This window comes from Thermobia domestica, chromosome 6 (assembly GCF_964235325.1).
Source record: "Thermobia domestica chromosome 6, izTheDome1.hap1.1, whole genome shotgun sequence".
NCBI classification, from domain to species: Eukaryota; Metazoa; Arthropoda; class Insecta; order Zygentoma; family Lepismatidae; genus Thermobia; species Thermobia domestica.
In genome coordinates this window covers 18,276,445-18,294,203 of record NC_137459.1, presented here as the reverse complement: position 1 = coordinate 18,294,203, position 17,759 = coordinate 18,276,445, and the positions used below count along the sequence as shown (strand labels likewise).

General features: G+C 36.2%; 1 protein-coding gene across 1 annotated transcript in view; it reads left to right on the top strand.

The window, feature by feature from the left end:
- The window catches only part of LOC145687861 (carbohydrate sulfotransferase 11), a 68,827-nt gene that overhangs the window by 35,878 nt on the left and 15,190 nt on the right, over positions 1-17,759 (top strand). The window contains exon 2 of the mRNA XM_081761355.1: positions 16,865-17,145. Coding sequence (XP_081617481.1) covers positions 17,037-17,145 — 109 coding nt within the window. The 5' untranslated portion in view covers positions 16,865-17,036. The remainder of the gene's footprint in view (positions 1-16,864; positions 17,146-17,759) is intronic.

The window sequence follows — 17,759 nt, the reverse complement described above, 5'->3', positions numbered from 1 at the left end:
GCCATTGTAATGCACACAACCAAGTATGTGTTAAAGGTTTTAGTCGTTAATACAAAATAAAGAAGCTAACAAATTTCTGCTTGGTACAAAACTAAATATTCTACACCTTCTCGGTGGTACTAAATAGTACAAAATACTTAAATTGATACAATGGTACAACACTAAATTCCCAGCTGGTACAAAATAAAATATTCCATTCAAATTTTATTAATTCTTCACTTCTTTTTTGCCCGGTACAAAACTAAATTCCGTACATATGCCACTCAAATTCATTTATTCTTCCTTTTGACCTCTAAAATAATAATAATAATGATTTAAAATTTAATTTTCCGTTTTTTCACTCTCTCCTTATCTCTACTTAATTAAAAACTATCGTTTCTACTAATACTGTATTTACCCATATGGAACTGCCTCAAAATTATCTATTCGTTTTCTTTTACTAGATGTAACCTGATAAATTCTAAGATGTGGATAATTTCCAAGTAAACTTGCCGGATAAAGCAGAAGATCGAGAGAATCGAATTTCTATCCAGCAGAAGTGTTATTTAATATAGTGTCTTGCTGCCCTTGGTCTAAAATGCATGCCGAAGACAGTAGAAGAAAGAATTTGTTTTCTAATTTCTGGAGTGGGGCTAAGAAGCTTGTTTGTTGTATAAAAGGTATACTCCAATATGGATTTTGTTTTCTAAAGCATAACGAGTTTACTGAATCGACGCCCTACTAGCGGGTTTCTAATGCTTGGTCCTCTTAAGTCTGCTCCAAATAAGCATAAGGAGAGAGTAGAATTTTTTGCCATAGTGGCCTAATTCGTATGTATTCGAAAATGAAAGTCGCAATAATGCCATATTGTTTTATTTTTTACTATGTACTAATTGATCTACTCGCAGCAGGATTAGTTAAAATGAACCTCCTTCAAATTTGTTTCTTCGTTACAAAAGGCACATAAAATGGTCTCTCTTTGCTTTTCCTCCATTTATTTGTAGAGCACAAAAAGTAGCCGGAAAATCTGAATACAAAAGATAAAATGGTCTTTCTAAAAAAGCCAACAAATTTTCTGCTTAGTACAAAACTGGATGGGTCACACAGATTTATATCTTTGTATATTTTGAGTACTACAAAATTAAATAAAATGGCCCTTCCCCGTTTTCTTCTGTAGAACACCCAAATTTATTCCTTCGTTTATTTTAGTAGTACAAAAATGTACATAAATACTGAGCTATTTAAATTTTACCTTCTTCGCTTTTTTCTGCTTAGTACAAAACTGATTAGGTCACCCAAATTTATTCCTCCTTCGGTTTCTTTTTTGTCGCTGGTGCTCCATTTTTTTGTTGGTACATAAGAAAATAGTCCATCCAAATTTTATTCGTTCTTCACTTCTTTTTCTTATTTTGTTAGGTACAAAACTAGATATTCTACCCAAATTTATTCCTTCACTTTTTCCAGTTGGTACATAAGGAAATAATCCAATCAAATTTTTCTGGTTCGAACAAAACTAAACACTCCATCAAAATTTGAGTATTACAATATGAAATGAAATTCTGAGTTAGTTAGAAAATAGTCCTTCTTGCTACAAAATTGGAAATCTCACTCAAGAGACCTTCGTTTGTTTAAATAGTACACTTCTGAGCCGGTTAAATTTATCCGATTGTTTGTTCATTTAAATAGTACAAAATGATTTAAAATACGCCGTTATTTCTCATTGGTGCAAAATTGAATAGGTCACTCAAATCCACCCCTTCGTTTGTTTAAATATTAGAACATGGTCTAGAAAAATGGCATTTCTCATTGGTACAATATTCCTTCGTTTATTTAATTAGTCAAGAAGAGTTAAAATAGACCTTAGCACAAAAAGGCACATAAACTCTGAGGTAGTTGAAATGGCATTTCTCGTTGATAGAAAATTGAGTAGGTTCTTTTTTTCTTTAAATTCTCAGCTAGCTAAAATGGCATATCTTTGCTTTCTTTTTCGTTAGTCCATCCAAATTATTTTGAATAACCCAAAATGTACAGAAATTCTGAGCTAGTTACAAATGAGATTTCTCGTTAGTACAATAGCAAATAAGTCACTAAAATTTATTCATTCTTCACTTTTTCTGCTTGGAACAAAAAAATGAATAGGTCACAGAAATCTCTTGCTGGCTACGTTTACGAGTTATTAAGGCTTAAATATTTGACCTTTGACCTCGAAAGTCAGTACGTTTTTTAACATGTACTAGTTGATGACCTATTACTAGATTTGGAAACACCATCTCAATATGTGGATCCGTTTTCGAGTTATTAGGTTTTAAGTATGTTGACCTTTGACCTCGATGGTCATTATTTTGGAACTTGTAGTACCTGATGACCAATTACTAGATTTGGAAACAGCATCTCAATATTTGGCTCCGTTTTCGAGTTATTAGGTTTTAAGTATGTTGACCTTTGACCTCGATGGTCATTATTTTGGAACTTGTAGTACCTGATGACCAATTACTAGATTTGGAAACAGCATCTCAATATTTGGCTCCGTTTTCGAGTGATTAGGTTTTAAGTATGTTGACCTTTGACCTCGATGGTCATTATTTTGGAACTTGTAGTACCTGATGACCAATTACTAAATGTGGAAACACCATCTCAATATTTGGCTCCGTTTTCGAGTTATTAGGTTTTTAGTATTTTGACCTTTGACCTCGATGGCCATTATTTTGGAACTTGTAGTACCTAATGTGGAGACACGACCTCGATATGTGGCTTTGTTTACGAGTGATTGGGTTTTTAAGTGTCATACAAAGGGCGTATCCCACATAAACTATAAGACCCAGCTAGAAATAAATATTCGTAATCAGCATGGCCGAAAACCCCTGTATACCGAGTTTCATCCAAATCGGTTAAAATTGTCATAGAAAGGGCGTATCCCACATAAACTATAAGACCCAGGTAGAAATAAGTGTGGTATTCTTTACCAGCATGGTCGAATCGGAAATGTAAATGTTTCTGCGCATGCGTGTTATTTGTACTAAATCGGATTTGGCATACGCAACCAAGTGTGGGTGTATACTATGTTATTTAGGGGATGAAAAATAGGTCATAGTCTTTTATGGCCTGCTTGTTGCACGTAATCTGCTCTATTGAACCGGAACCAGCACTGCAACTGGAACAGTCTGTAGTCTAGTGTAATTTTTCTGCGCATGCGTGCAATGTGTAATTAATTGGAAATTTAATTTTACTGCGCATAAGCAATCAAGTGTGTGTGTGTGTGTTGTTATTTTTTATTCTCTGCTCTATTATGTTGCTATAAAGTGCTCGTAAAAGAAAACAGGGGTGTTATGTCTTATTTTATGTTTCTGCGCATAGCCGTAGTCTGCTCCTAAACTGGAACAATCTGCGGTCTGCTGTGTGTGTGTGTGTGTGTTCTGGTACCATTGATGAATAGAACGGAAGTTCTGCTCCGGCGGAATCGGAACAGTTTTGCGCATATGCGCAGTAGGTCAAAAATTGGTCTCAAAATGGAGGGCGAATACACCCCCATTATTCTCTGCTATGTTTAAAAAGAGTGCTCATAAAAGGGTACGAATCTTTGCTATGTTATGTTAAATAAGCCATAGTCTTTTATTAGCTCTGCTATGCGCTATGTTAAATAGGTGGATGGAGAATGTGTTATCGATCTGCTATGTGTTCGTAAAGTGCTCATAAAAGGGAACGAATCTTATGTATTATCTGCTATGTTATATAGTCTTATGTTATATGTGCTATGTTAAATAGGTGGATGGAGAATGGGTTATCGATCTGCTATGAGTTCGTAAAGTGCTCATAAAAGGGAACGAATCTTATGTGGCATGTGGCAAACTCCCATATCCCGAGGTGCGCGTGGCCGGCCAATCGGAGTTAAGGGTGCGGGGTCCGGTGACAGCCAGTCAGCGTCAAGGGGGCGAGGTCCGACGCCAGCCAATCGGCGTGGTCCTGCGCCAGCCAATCGGTGGGTGTCCGCTGCCAGCCAGTCAGCGCAGTAGATACTCCTAAATTGGAGGTCGTAAAAGGGCGTGGCCAATCAGCGTGAAGGGGCGTGGCGGGGTCACGTGACCTGCGCCAGCCAATCAGCGTCAAGGGTTTGCGCATGCGCAGTAGGAAAAAAAACACCCGCAAGTGACCCCTATCTACTGTCACTTACATGGAATCTTGAAAAAAATGTAAATATGTGGGGTAGTTATTTATTCAGTGCCGGATCTATAAACCGCAAGACCCCGCGATGCGGGGGAGCCGGACCCTAACGGGTCCAAGGGCTTTTAAAGGTCCCCCTGCACCTTGCCTGTAAATACTAATTTTAGAAACAGTGCGATTGGCGAAAGTCATGGATTCCTTCGATTTTGTGTTTCTGACTTGATGGTGTCAAAAATATTGTTACATCTGAACATCGCACCGCAACTTTACCAAGTTAAAGAAATTGACCTTGAAAAAACTTTACACACACTGGAAGAGAGCCGGTTAGAATTGAAAAAAAAAATAGAGAAGAATACCATCAAATAAAACAAGAGGCCATAGCTGTTACTGCGAAGTGGAAAATCAACCCTGTATTCGTTAACCAAAGTGAAAAAACACTTGGATGAAATGGTAGATCATCGGTTTTCGGACACAGAGACTTGCTTCAGGTGTTTACAGTAGACTTTTAGATATCGCGTACAATGAAATAGATAACCGTTTCACATCGTTAGAGACAATTCTTGATGAATTTTCAGTCATATACTCAAAAGTACTTGTGAACTTTTCAGACGAAGAAATTTTAGGTAAGGCTGCAGAACTACAGAAGTACTAGCAAGACATTGGTCCATCGATACCATTGGAATTAATTTTCCTTCGCACTGGACTTAAAAACCTTATTTCAAAGATCAACACTGTTCTTGAATTGGCGATATTACTATACGTAGAGTTTAATACTCTTGCGACAAGTTATCTTGAAGTTTTGACTACTCTCGCTTCATTCCTAACTTTACCCGTGACTGTGGCTTCTGCTGAAAGGTCATTCTCAGTCTTAAGGAGGATCAAGAGCTATTTAAGGTGTTCAATGACACAGGAGAGAATGAAAAGGAGATACAGATACTGCCGTCAATTTCCTCACCACACTTATTAAAACTACTTCAGAAAAAACTATACCCTCTACAGCTAATAAGATAGATTTAAAAACACTACCCCCGAAAATCTTAGATATGATAAAAACGCGGAACCGACTTCACAAAAAATATAACAAAACTCGAGACCCACTTTATAAAGCGATCGTAAATCGATATAGAGTATGCATAAAAGAAGCAATATCCGCATATAAAAACCGCATCTTTGAGAATAAAATATCAAAAATGTCACTAAAAAACATATTGAAAGTTAGCTGTTTTCCAAATGCATGGAAAATAGCCAAGGTGATAAGCATTCATAAACGCAACAAGGATGCTAAATTTCCTCAGAACTATAGACCTATCAGTCTTCTGAATACAATTGCCAAAGTAGCCGAAAGGATAGTGTTCAGAAGACTCAGAAGATTTCTCTCAGCATATAATATAATCACACCTGAACAATTCGGATTTAGAGCACAACATTCTACGGCACACAATTAGTGCGCGTAATAGAATTTATCACAGACAAATATAATATACGACAAAACCACTAAGGAAAAAGACATTGAAGCAGGAGTCCCTCAGGGATCCATGTTAGGGCCACTTCTTTTTCTAATATATGTTAATGATATACCGAAAACAACCAAAACACAGATAGCAATGTATGCTAATGACACAATCGTGTATATATCACCATTCTTGCCAAATCAGGTGACGAAGTACATACAAAAACATCTAAACGAATTCAAACCCTTGTTTAAGCGTTGGAAAATCAAAGTCAATGCAGAAAAGTGTGAAGCCATACAGTTTACTAAGAAATACAAACGAAAACCAAACGACCAACTAACTCTATATAACACACCAATAGAATGGAAAGATAAAGTTAAATATTCAGGAGTAATACTATATAAAAGGGTTACCCTTAAATACCACATGCACTCCCAAAGAAATAAGGCTAGTGCTAGACTACGAACCCTAGCCGGACTTTTCCGCTCACCTGCCCTGAATATGCAGAGCAAAGTTACATTATATAAAATGCTAGTTGGACCAATAGTCACATATGCTGCGCCAGCATGGGCTTTCTCCGCACCTTGTTATACGCGGGCTTTGCAGAGACTTCAGAGCAACGTTGTGTGCACAATAACAAACTCTCCCCGATATTTGCCTGTTCTACGCCTACAGCAGCGTCTAGGATTAGTGTTGTAAAAAAACGGTTTTTTTTCTGTGAAGTTTTTTTCAATAAAAAACATCGTTCTTTTTCATGTTTTTTTTTTCAAATTTCTGTTTTTTTCTGGCAACTATTATTTATTGATTTACGTTGCAGATTATTGAAACAATCAACAGAACTTGAGTCGAAGCCCTCGTAACTTACAAATTTTTTTGTTTCTTTGTACATATATACTAGCAAAATTGTGTGATTATTCCTTTCGGCCCCAGGTCATTTTTGGCGTTTTCCTACATTTCCAGTTAGTGACTTATTGCTCAAAAACCATTCATTCGATTGATATGGTTAAGTCCTTGTTTTTTAGAAAATGGATGTGGTTATTTTTTGGTATAAGTTGCATTACAGTGTTGCCAATGGTTGGGAAATTATTGAGGGAAATTTAGGGGTGAAAATTTACAAAAAATTCCCTAACCGAATTTCAAAATTTTTTGTATCTAGTACCACTGCTGCTATATGGGTTCAAGTCACCTAAAAAAATCTTTGGTGTGTTGACAAGGTACAGTGAAATCCTGAAGTCGCTTGCTTGCATCCAAAGAGGGAAAGAAAAAATTCTATCATCACATGAAATTTTGACACTTTTTACGCCTCACAAGCAAAAATCAAATATGCCGGGGTCACAGCTTCTGTAATTATCCTATTGAAACTTTTTATGGTGCGTTCTGTAGGGCAAAGAGGAAGCTTTCAGGTAGTGGTACGTTTGTTTCAATGTAGCCAGTAAGAAGGTAATAATAGAGGGGAAAAGGGAAATTTTCCAAATTTTTCACCTAAAAGCGGGAATTAATTGTTTTGCCTGGAAACACTGCCATCAGACAGACGAAAACTATCTAAAAATAAACCTAAGTACTCCAAGAATATATCCTACAAGTATCATGGCGATATCTAACAAAGTAAGCAAGAACATTTTTAAAAAATATCATTCTACCTCAGAAATTCACCAGTTTCTTATCATTTACAGAACATGGTTTATTATAAACCTCAACTGTACTTTCTCTAATTATTCTAGTGAAACTTTTTATGGTGCACTATGTAGGCTAAGGATGGGGCTGTTAGATACTGGTACGTTTGTTCGAATGTAGCCAACAAGCAGGAAATAATAGAAATAAAAAAGGGAATTTTTTTTCCAAAATTTGCCCCTAAAATCTGGAATTAAAATTTTCTGTAGCTCGCAACACTACTTACTATCAGACACACACAAACTATCTTAAAATAAGCTTTGGTATCCCTCTAATATATCCCTCCTACAAGTATTGTGACGATATCTAATAAAGTAAGCATGTCAATAAAAAATATCTCATTCTACCTTTAAAAAATCACAGTCATCTTCCCAATTAGAGAACAAGGTGTACTGTAAACCTCAATTGTACTTCCTCTAATTATCCTATTGAAACTTTCCATAGTGCGTTGTGTAGAGCAAAGACGAGACTTCCAGATACTGGTACGTTTGGTCCGATATAGCCAACAAGAGGGAAATAATAGAGACAAAACAGATATTTTTTCCAAAATTTCCCCTAAAATCTGGAATTAAAATTTTCTGTAGCTGGTAACACTGCGACCAGACAGATGCAAACTATCTTAAATTAAACATTGGTGCACCACTAATATATCCTACAAGTATTATGACGATATTTAAGGAACAAAACTTCTAATTACCAAAAATATATTACGGTAAACAGAAAAGTAAGGAAAAAAACTAGAAAAATTAAGTGTTAAAACCTAAATACGAATTTTTCGTGCGTTCCCTAATTAACCCATTGTAACAATCTGTATTTGCATTTGTTAGGACAAATGTTCGATTGGCGTAAGTTGACTTGCACTCGGACGTATAGGTACGGATTTATAAACAAAAATTTCTAATTTTTTGCCCAAACTTAGGAAAATTTTAATTTCCCTAATTGGCAACACTGCGCGCAGGCCCGTCCAATTAATGTCAACAGTTAGGTATCCATCCGAGGTATCTACCTGGCAAGTCTTAAGGAGGTCTTTCTACAAGGAAGGAAGCCTGGCCCGTATCCACGGGGGGAAAGAGTGGACCGGCCCCCCCCCTAAATTTTGGCTGGCCCCCATAAAATTTCACGGTAGGCTTGCAAATGAACTATAATATGGTGATGAAGTATAATATTATTGTGTGCCCCCCCTAACTTCTACCGGGCCCCCTCTAAATTATTGGGCTGGCTACGGGCCTGAAGGAAGCTACAGGGAAAAAAGAAGTAAAGGAAATTCGAAATTAGAAAATTCTTGAATTTTTGACTGCGGTGAAATTTGAGAAGGAAATTCGACACCAGAAGAAAAAAATTAATATGATAAACTATAGTGCAACCATATTTTGCAAGAATAATATCCCGATATCTTAATTAATGTCCACACAGGAGCGGATTAAACAAATGATGCACCCCTGTGTGCCACTTTGGCCACCTGGGCCATCGAGTATACATTAGATTACATTTTTTTGACTACTAACTCGTGTTGTTGTTGTAGTTATAGTCTCGACTAATAATAATATCGTTGTTGTAAACAATAACTTTATAAGGAAAATTTTCACTCCTTTTTACATCTGAGTTCCAACACTGTTGGTGAGAAATGCAGGGTGTTTCAAAATGAATTTTGGGGTTTTAAGTCTTCGTAGTACTTATTACATTTTACGTACAATTATAAGCAATGCATCAAGTAAAAGAGCACCTCAAAGCAATGCATCAAGTAAAAGAGCACCTCTTTGCTACAAGTGTTCAATGTGATATTCATTCGTCACACGGCACACATCTAGTCGATAGGCGAGAAAGGCCCATAAACTTTCCGCCATATGGTACAAAACACATTCAATTTAGGGGAGTCTCGTTTCAAGTGTACCATCTCCTGAGGATTTGCTGACGGCCAGATACAAACATTATGAGTGCACATTAGCTCTTAGGTGAAATGTCGATTTATCACTGAAGACGACACGATCCAGAAAATCTTCATTGTTATGCAGCAATATTTCACTTGCGAAATTGGCACGTAAACCGTAGTCTGTAGGCTTTAGACCTGTAGCAACTGCAAACGATAAGGACGTAGTTGCAAGTGTCTCCTTAATATTCTTCACACAGACCGTTGCACTGTACAGATTCAGTCCTTATTAAAACACAAAAAACATTCTGCTCTTTAGTCTACATCTTTGCTGCTTGCTCTTTCTAACGGCAGACAGAAGAAACAATGCATGTACATGCGTGCGTACAAAACTGTTTGAGTTGCTCTTTCATTTGATATAATATTTATGATTGTAAGTTAATTGTAATAGATACTACAAAGTTTCAAAACCCTAATATTAATTTTGAAACACCCTGCATTACTTCAAATTGTGTAATCCTATATTCATGTCTTTTATATACATATCATCAGGGCCGGTCCTAGTCAATTTGTCGCCTCGTGCAATAGCATAATTTGCCGCCTCCCTCTTTCTCTAGAAAGAACAAATCTTAAAAGTCATGATTTTAATTATGCTACTCCAGCATGAGCAACAAAGGTGAGGGTAAGTGCAGTCGCACTCAGAAAGGCTTAAATACTTACTAAAAATGCAATCCCGTTGTGTCTGTTTTTTAAAATATTAATCTACCGGTATTATGTTAGTGAAAGATAAAGCAAACACACCTGCAGAGGAAAGATGGTAATCCTTTTTATAGAATTCACTATCGAGCTTCAATCTCAATGTATCAGTTTGCAATTCCAGTGCAACTAGCTCTTTTATCTTTATTTCTTGATTTCTCTTCTATATTTGTTAACATTTTTTTAAAAAAGTTGTTTCTATCTTCAATGATAAGGAACTTGTTTCTGAGAAAAAACAAGACTAGTTGTCATATCAAAACTGTGATAACTTGCTAAATGGAACATATATTCACTACTATTCGAGAATTGAATTCTTGCATTTGGCAACAATCAAGCAGTTTGTGCTCGGATGTATTCGACCATTTGCTTTAGCATTGTCCATGTGGCCTTAAACTAATGCAATCTAAACATAATTTATGAATGTAGTATTCAAATAGAAGGTCAGCTTAGTAAATGTAACTACCATCATCATGAAGTCTGTTTCCAACAAGAAATATTTAATTTAAATAATATATTTATGACAGATTTTTGCCGGACCATCCAAACTTGCCGCTCCACGCAGATGCACGTGTTGCAAGTATGGTAGAGCCGGCTCTGCATATCATATATATATCTAGTCGACAAATTATTTATATATGACATTTAGAAAAATACTATGGCAAATTAGTATTAGTTTTTACCATTAGACAAGTTATTTGAATTTTATACTGTTCGTGTCATTATTTTCGTAGTTATTAAAGGCCTGCTTTCACGAAAACACAAAATTTCATTTCTACTTTTATTTCTCAGTAAAACTGCTGAAACCCGAATTGTTAATAGGTATGGTATTCATGTAAATTGTAAAATATTTGTAGCGTATCAGTATCTAGCGTTTAATTTATGTTGCATTTTATGGTGATTATACCTACATAAAAATATTTAGTACTGAAATAGACGTAAGATGCATTACAAATGACTATTTGAAAAAAAACGAAATTTAGAAAAAAAACGAGAGGCAATGTTTTTTTTTAAAAAAAAACGTACATTTCTGAAAAAATACGAACGGTTTTTTTTCTATTTACAACACTATCTAGGATTGACTGTGATTGAAGAGCACATACAGTATTTAGTGAGGAACTTCTATCAGTCTGTGAAAGCAATAGACAACCACCTTGTGAACTCGGTAGCTACACGATTCCAGAAAGCTACTACAAATATAAACGACCGCTTCATGCGCTAAAATAGAAATCAAGTCAAAACACTTTTGATAATAATAAGAGGAAAATGTAAATATGTAAATAAAAAAGGTATAACGAGGCCTGTTAGGCACAAATATAACTAATACATCTTATTTAAGCTATTGAAATATCACTAGTATTTACAAAATTGACAAGTCTAATAGGATACTAATATCAACCATATCACTACATAATCGTATATATATGTATCTTAGTCTCATTTTAGATTGACGCAGTCTAAGGATGAAGAAGCCGACCGACTTGCATGAAAAAAAAAAAATCCCACTAACAAAGCTTGTCCACCAAACTACAGACAACTTAACACAATAGTATAACTCACACTTGACTTTTTAGTTAGGGAATCAATACAGACAGTAAAGATGCTTTTACATGGATTTTTACCACCCCTTCTTAGTGTGGTTTTGCCATGTAAATACTTGAGTACGTGTATGACCAATAAAGGGGGTTTTCCTGGACTCCATGTGTTTCCGGGTTTTTCCTCCTCCTACCGAAGCCAATGGTGAGGCGAACAATCTTCACGCGCTTTCCTATCTTCTATTTTACCCTTCTTTCTTTCTCTAATACACACTGTCCGGTAAATGTCTTTGAATAAAAACCGTGACGCGACACGACATTCGACATGCTGCTTTAGATTTCTAACTGCATGTAGTAGGTGCACGTACATATAGGTTGGTGCATCACTCAAGGGGGCGAGCTTTTTTGCTAAGGGGCCCTCTTTATCTCTAATTTATTTTCCGAGGAGAGAATGAGAGACTTGGGAATGTTGGTAATCAACCATGAGAGGGCTTCGACCATTGAAAAGAGAGATCTTATATGGAAATTGGCGGAAATGAAGTTGAGGAGGAAGGATTTCTTGTAAAACGTATTTGAACCTCTATTGCATAGCAAATAGAACACTTAAGAATATTTCATTAAAATGTACTATTAAAAAGTATTGACTATAGAGAGGACCCTTTCAAATTTTCTTGCGAGAGGGCCCGAAATTTCTAGATCCGGTACTGTATTTATTTATTTATTTATTACTAGATCAATATTGGAGTGATAGTTCTAAAAGAGAGGATACATTGTGATATTCCAAGATGGTAGCTTTGAATATTTTATTGGAAAAATTAAAGAATTAAACATCAAATTATTGGGATCACGCTAGGGGGCTTTGTAACATTGTAATGCTAGTCCATCCGTTACTCCGCACGACAACTCTTGAACGAAAGATAATTTTTAAATTCTGTTTTTTGCAATAAATAGCGAGAGCGATTATCTCAGGCAACTTTGTTAAATGAGTGAATTCGTTAACATCTTTAGGCGTTGGCTTTATGCATATTATATTTTCTACTATTGTAACAGAGGTGCACGATTGTAGAACGCTGGAAGTTACAGATTGCACCGTTAGATGGCAGCATACGTACGAAATTACGAAATTGAAACTTCTAGGTGTGATGCTTTTTACTGTATTTAGCATATTTTATTGTCCTTGTAAAATACCAATGTAATATTTTCTTGTCGCTATAATTTTTGTTTGTTACTTTTTTTAATTTTTGCAACCTTTGTAGTAGAAGTTCATAATTGCACCTCTTAGTTTTCTTTCTCTTCCGACATTTCCCGGTCTCAGGCACTGATTTTTTTTTTTTTTTTTTTTTTTTTTTAACATCTGCATATTAACTGTGTTATGTTTGCAAAGTTGGATGGAAGGTTGCTTAAACTGTGTATCTGCTGACTCTCTACAATTTAAATGAATCATCAACTAAAGCGGAATTAATGGAAGAGTTACGTACACTATCATACTTGTTTGCTCGTAGTGCATTAAGTAGCATTGAGGAAGGTAGTGGATGACATTTAATGATCGAAATAACCTTTAAGCAGTGATCTTTTCTTCTGTAGCAGTACATATTTGATTCATAACCATAGTATTACATATTTGCAAAGAAACCATAGTAGATACCATGTTTTCTTGTTCGAACTTTCAAACTAATAAATATATAAATATTAAGGTAATAATATGGCCGTGGTGGCTTAGTGATAGAGCGCTCATTTTTGGCGTGTGAGGGCCCTGGTTGGATTCCAGATCGCCTCAAGTGGGCTTTCTGGTGGACACAGTGCGTGCATTCATTTTTCTGGGTTATCCTGTTTCTTCCAACTTCTTTCATTCTACCATTATCATCACTATCTCCCTTAGCCTCGGTGCATAATCGTGGGACGTTAAACTAAAAGGAAAAAGGTAATAATCATAAAAACATGGCAGTCTACTATCTACAAAGTACTTAGAGAGGAAGCACTCAGTACTTGCGAGGCATTTGAAGGGTAAGGGGGGAAAAAAACAGGAATGTCCATGTGTGTGTGCTTTATCGGGTGCTCTGTCCTATTTGTTGGTTAATCTTGGTACTGTTTGACTGTATACGTCATGTATGCGTAGATGTAGAAATGTCCATGTACAAAGGGGCAAAAATTTGACTAACCTTATTTTTTTAATGCGTTTTTCAACATTAAAACGCCGTTTTCTCGAAAAAGGAATTTTGTGACTCCTATTTTCCCCCTTACCTTTCATTTGGGATTACTTACTCTATTTCAGTTTTGGAACCGCGGTGGCTCAATGGTAGAGCGTTCACCTCTGGTACTTGGGGTCCCGGATTCGATCCCAGCCCCCGCCAAGTGAACCTTGTGGTGGACAAACACCGTGTGTGTGGGTTTCCTCGGCGTTCTCCCACTTTCTTCATTCCACCATTTCATTCATTACTCATCATCACCGTCTCCTTTAGCCTAACAGGCATAATTAATTGTGGGACGTAAAACTGAAAGATTTCATTTCATTTTTCTATTTCAGTTTTTCTGTCACTCGCCTACCCGGCTATTCTTTATTTTCTACGGGAAAGAAGTTCATGGATTACTTGTAATTGCTTTACACTTTGAAAAGAGAAAACATAAATATGAACTCAACTACTGATTTTATTATTACTTTTACGTTACAAGTCTGTTAAGAGGCACGCTGGAGTAGTAGAGCGTAATATGGAGTTAACATTTACTGCGCCAAAGAACTTAAATGTTGAAAGGCGGCAGAAGACATATGTATTTAAAGAAATCTATTACCTGATCGTTTCCTTTTGTAGTAAAAAAAAGGTAGGCAATTCAACTTTGCCTTGTTTCTACATTATCAATAATTATTTTTAAATGAAAAGTTATATTTTATGCATGTCGTTTTTCTGTGTTGTATTTGAATTGTACAAATACTTTTTTTTAATGTTCACTCAGAAAAACGGATATAGTTTTATACACTCAATAGATTTTAGTAACTCACGCACATACACATTAATTTATACAGGGTGTTCAGAAAGTAACTAAGCAGTTCATAATTTGTCGTATTTTATTTTCCATAAACCACTTTAAACAACTGAAATTAACTGGAAGCTAAACTTTAATGTCATGGAAGTTATAATAGATGCTGCAAGTGATCCCCTTGCACTCGAAGGCACAGTTGCACACGTTTCTGCATGTTCTTGAAGACGTTGTGAAGACATCACTTAACACACCACAACATGGCAGTGCATAGTTACTTTCTGAACACCCGGTGTATATATATTAGCTGAAATGCTCGTCCTTAACACGGAAAGAATAGGTTTATGGGAAATATTTGAATCCCATTTCCCTTAGAATATTTATTTCAAGGAAACTGTATTGATAAAAATACAGAAGGTACTCTGCTTTTGGCATACGTATTGAAATACCCTACCTCCACAAAATACATCTTTAACCAAATTGATATCATTAGCAAACCCAGCTTGAAGGGGGTACTACCTTAAAAGTCTTGAAAACGGGCCAGCCATTTTCCCGACCACGAAAACTACAAATTCGAGAAAAAATTCAGTAATTTTTGAAATTTTTATTTTCTACCCCCTCAACCTTTTCCGATGGGGCTGAACTTGGACTTAAATGCCATTGGGAATGTCACTATTCATTTCAGCAACCCAGAAATGTATGGATTACACACTAATATTAGTCGTTTTACATGTCACTTCTCCAAACTCCTATCCCTTGGGGTGTCTTACTCTCACAGTATTTTTTCCAGATTGAGAGTCTACCAAGTTTGGTTAAAATTGCTCCAGAAGTTCCAGAGTTTTGCTGGAATATACATTCATACTCATACATCCAAATATTTAGAGATGTGCGAGCGACGCCTTCGGTTCTGCCTCTGTAAATTCTCAATCCAGCTGACATGTTCACACATCCCCTCCCCCGCCCCCCCTCATGCCGATGAGGCTGAACTTGGATATTAACGCTACCGTGATTGTAATCATTAATCTCAACTGCATTGAAAACTATGGATTCGATGCTACTACTATTGATACTAACTACCACTCACAAGTTTGTTGCCTATGCCGTTATTCATGTTATGTTTGTATATGTAGTATATATTTGGTCTAGGAATTAATTCGTGCGGTTTTTAATAAAAATTGAAGCTTTATTTCAAAAACAAAGTAAATGAATACGATAACAAAAATATTGTCCATCGCTAGCCACTACTTTCTCCCATCTTTCAGGCAATTTACGGATTCCGTGTCGAAAGAATTCCTCATCTTTTCACGCAATCTAATCAAAGATCCATTTTTCGATATTTTCTGAAGAAGTGAACCGCTGTCCAATCAAATCGTTATTCATGCAATCGATCAAGTAGTAGTCAGACGGAGCAGTGTCTGGTGAATATCGCGGGTGGAGTAACACTTTCCATTCGACATTTTCCAAATAGGTTTTGACCGGTTTTGCGACATGTGGTCGAGCGTTATCATCTTGATAAATAAGTTTATTATGCCTGTTATTCCATTCTGGTCGTTTTCAGGCCAGAGCTTGCTTCAAACGCATTAATTGTTGTCGATAGCGGTGTCCATTAATAGTTTCACCAAGTTTCAGAAGTTCATAGTACACCACACGTTTCAAATCCCACCATATATACAGCATAACCTTTGCACAATGAATATTTCGTTTCGGTTGTGAAGGACCTGGTTCACCTTGCTTCACCCAGGCCTTTTTTCGTTTAGGATTCTCGTAATGAATCCACTTCTCATCACGAGTTACAATTCGATGCAAAAATCCCTTCCTTTTCTGTCTTTGAAGCAGCAATTCGCAAACGGTTTCTCTTCTTTCAACGTCTTTCTTTTCAATTCATGTGAAACCCAATAAGACATCTTTTGAATCATTCCTATGGCTTTGAGACGTTTGGAAACTGTTGTTTGCTCAACTCCAAATGCTTCTGCAAGTTCGTCCTGCGTTTGACACGAATCCTGATCAAGCAATGCTCTCAATTCTTCATCTTCAAATTTTTTTGGCTGTCCAAATTGCTTTTGGTCTTCCAAGCTGAAATCACCACCTTTAAACCGTGCAAACCACTTCTGACACGTTTGCTCAGCTAGAGCATGGCCACCAAACACTTCCACTAAAATATGATGACTTGCGGTAGCACTTTTCTTCATGTTAAAGCAATGAAGAATAACTCCCCGCAAAAAAACTTTATCAGGCACAAAATGCGCCATTTTCAGTTGAAGAAAAAATGTTGTTGTTTCCGCTTCAAGCAACTGACATATACTAAACAAGATGCTCAATGACAGTAGTTTTCAACGCATGTTTGGATCAACGAAACTATGGGACAATAAGCTAGTTACGCCATCTTTTGTAAAACCGCACGAATTAATTCCTAGACCAAATAGTTCTTGCTTTTTTCTTTTTTTTTTTTTAATTAAAATCATAACTTATTATTTCAGATAATGGCATTACCATGAATCCAAAAACCAGGAAGGAGTTTGAGGACTTCAGTTTCAAAATAAGAGGCAACAGAATAAATCTCCTTATGTTGTTGTTGGAGAGAATATGAAAACTCCATACATACATTCCAGAAAGAGGTAGCAGTATGGAAATATAAGTGGAATTAAGGAAATGGCCAAAAACTCCCAACTAAAATTTGTGTTAGTAGCACTTCTCGCGCTGAGCATATTAAGTCTTGTTTTTTACACATCAAATTTATCGCAAATGGAGAATAAGTCAGGTGAGTAGGTTTATAAAACTGTAAGTGTAAAAATGTAATCGGTGCTTCTACAGCCTATAAGCTTAAGTTCAGAATTTTGGTTCATTTGGACTTTAACGTGCATTTTTGGTGTCGAGGCTATATGAAACGTGGACCTCTAGCTTAATGTGGAAACCACATGAGCTTTTTCACTCGGAAATCGAACCCGGGTCTCCCGTGCCAAAAGTACGTATGCTAAGTATATAGCCACAAAGGCGAGATATTCTAAATATGCTAAGTATAGGCGAGCTATTCTAAATATACTAAGTATAGGCGAGCTATTTTAAATATGCTAAGTATAGGCGAGCTATTCTAAATATGCTAAGTATAGGCGAGCTATTTTAAGTATGCTAAGTATAGGCGAGCTATTCTAAATATTCTAAGTATGGCGAGCTATTCTAAGTATGCTAAGTATAGGCGAGCTCAGTTCAAAATTTAGGATCATAAGTACAGACTATGATTATGTGTTCCCACCTGATTTTCAATGAAAACTATATTTACTTCTTTTTAAGTATCTAGTTTACATTTCTGTATGATTCATGCTTAGAAAGCTATCTTCAAATCTGTTCCTCACCAATTTGTTTAAATATAAATCA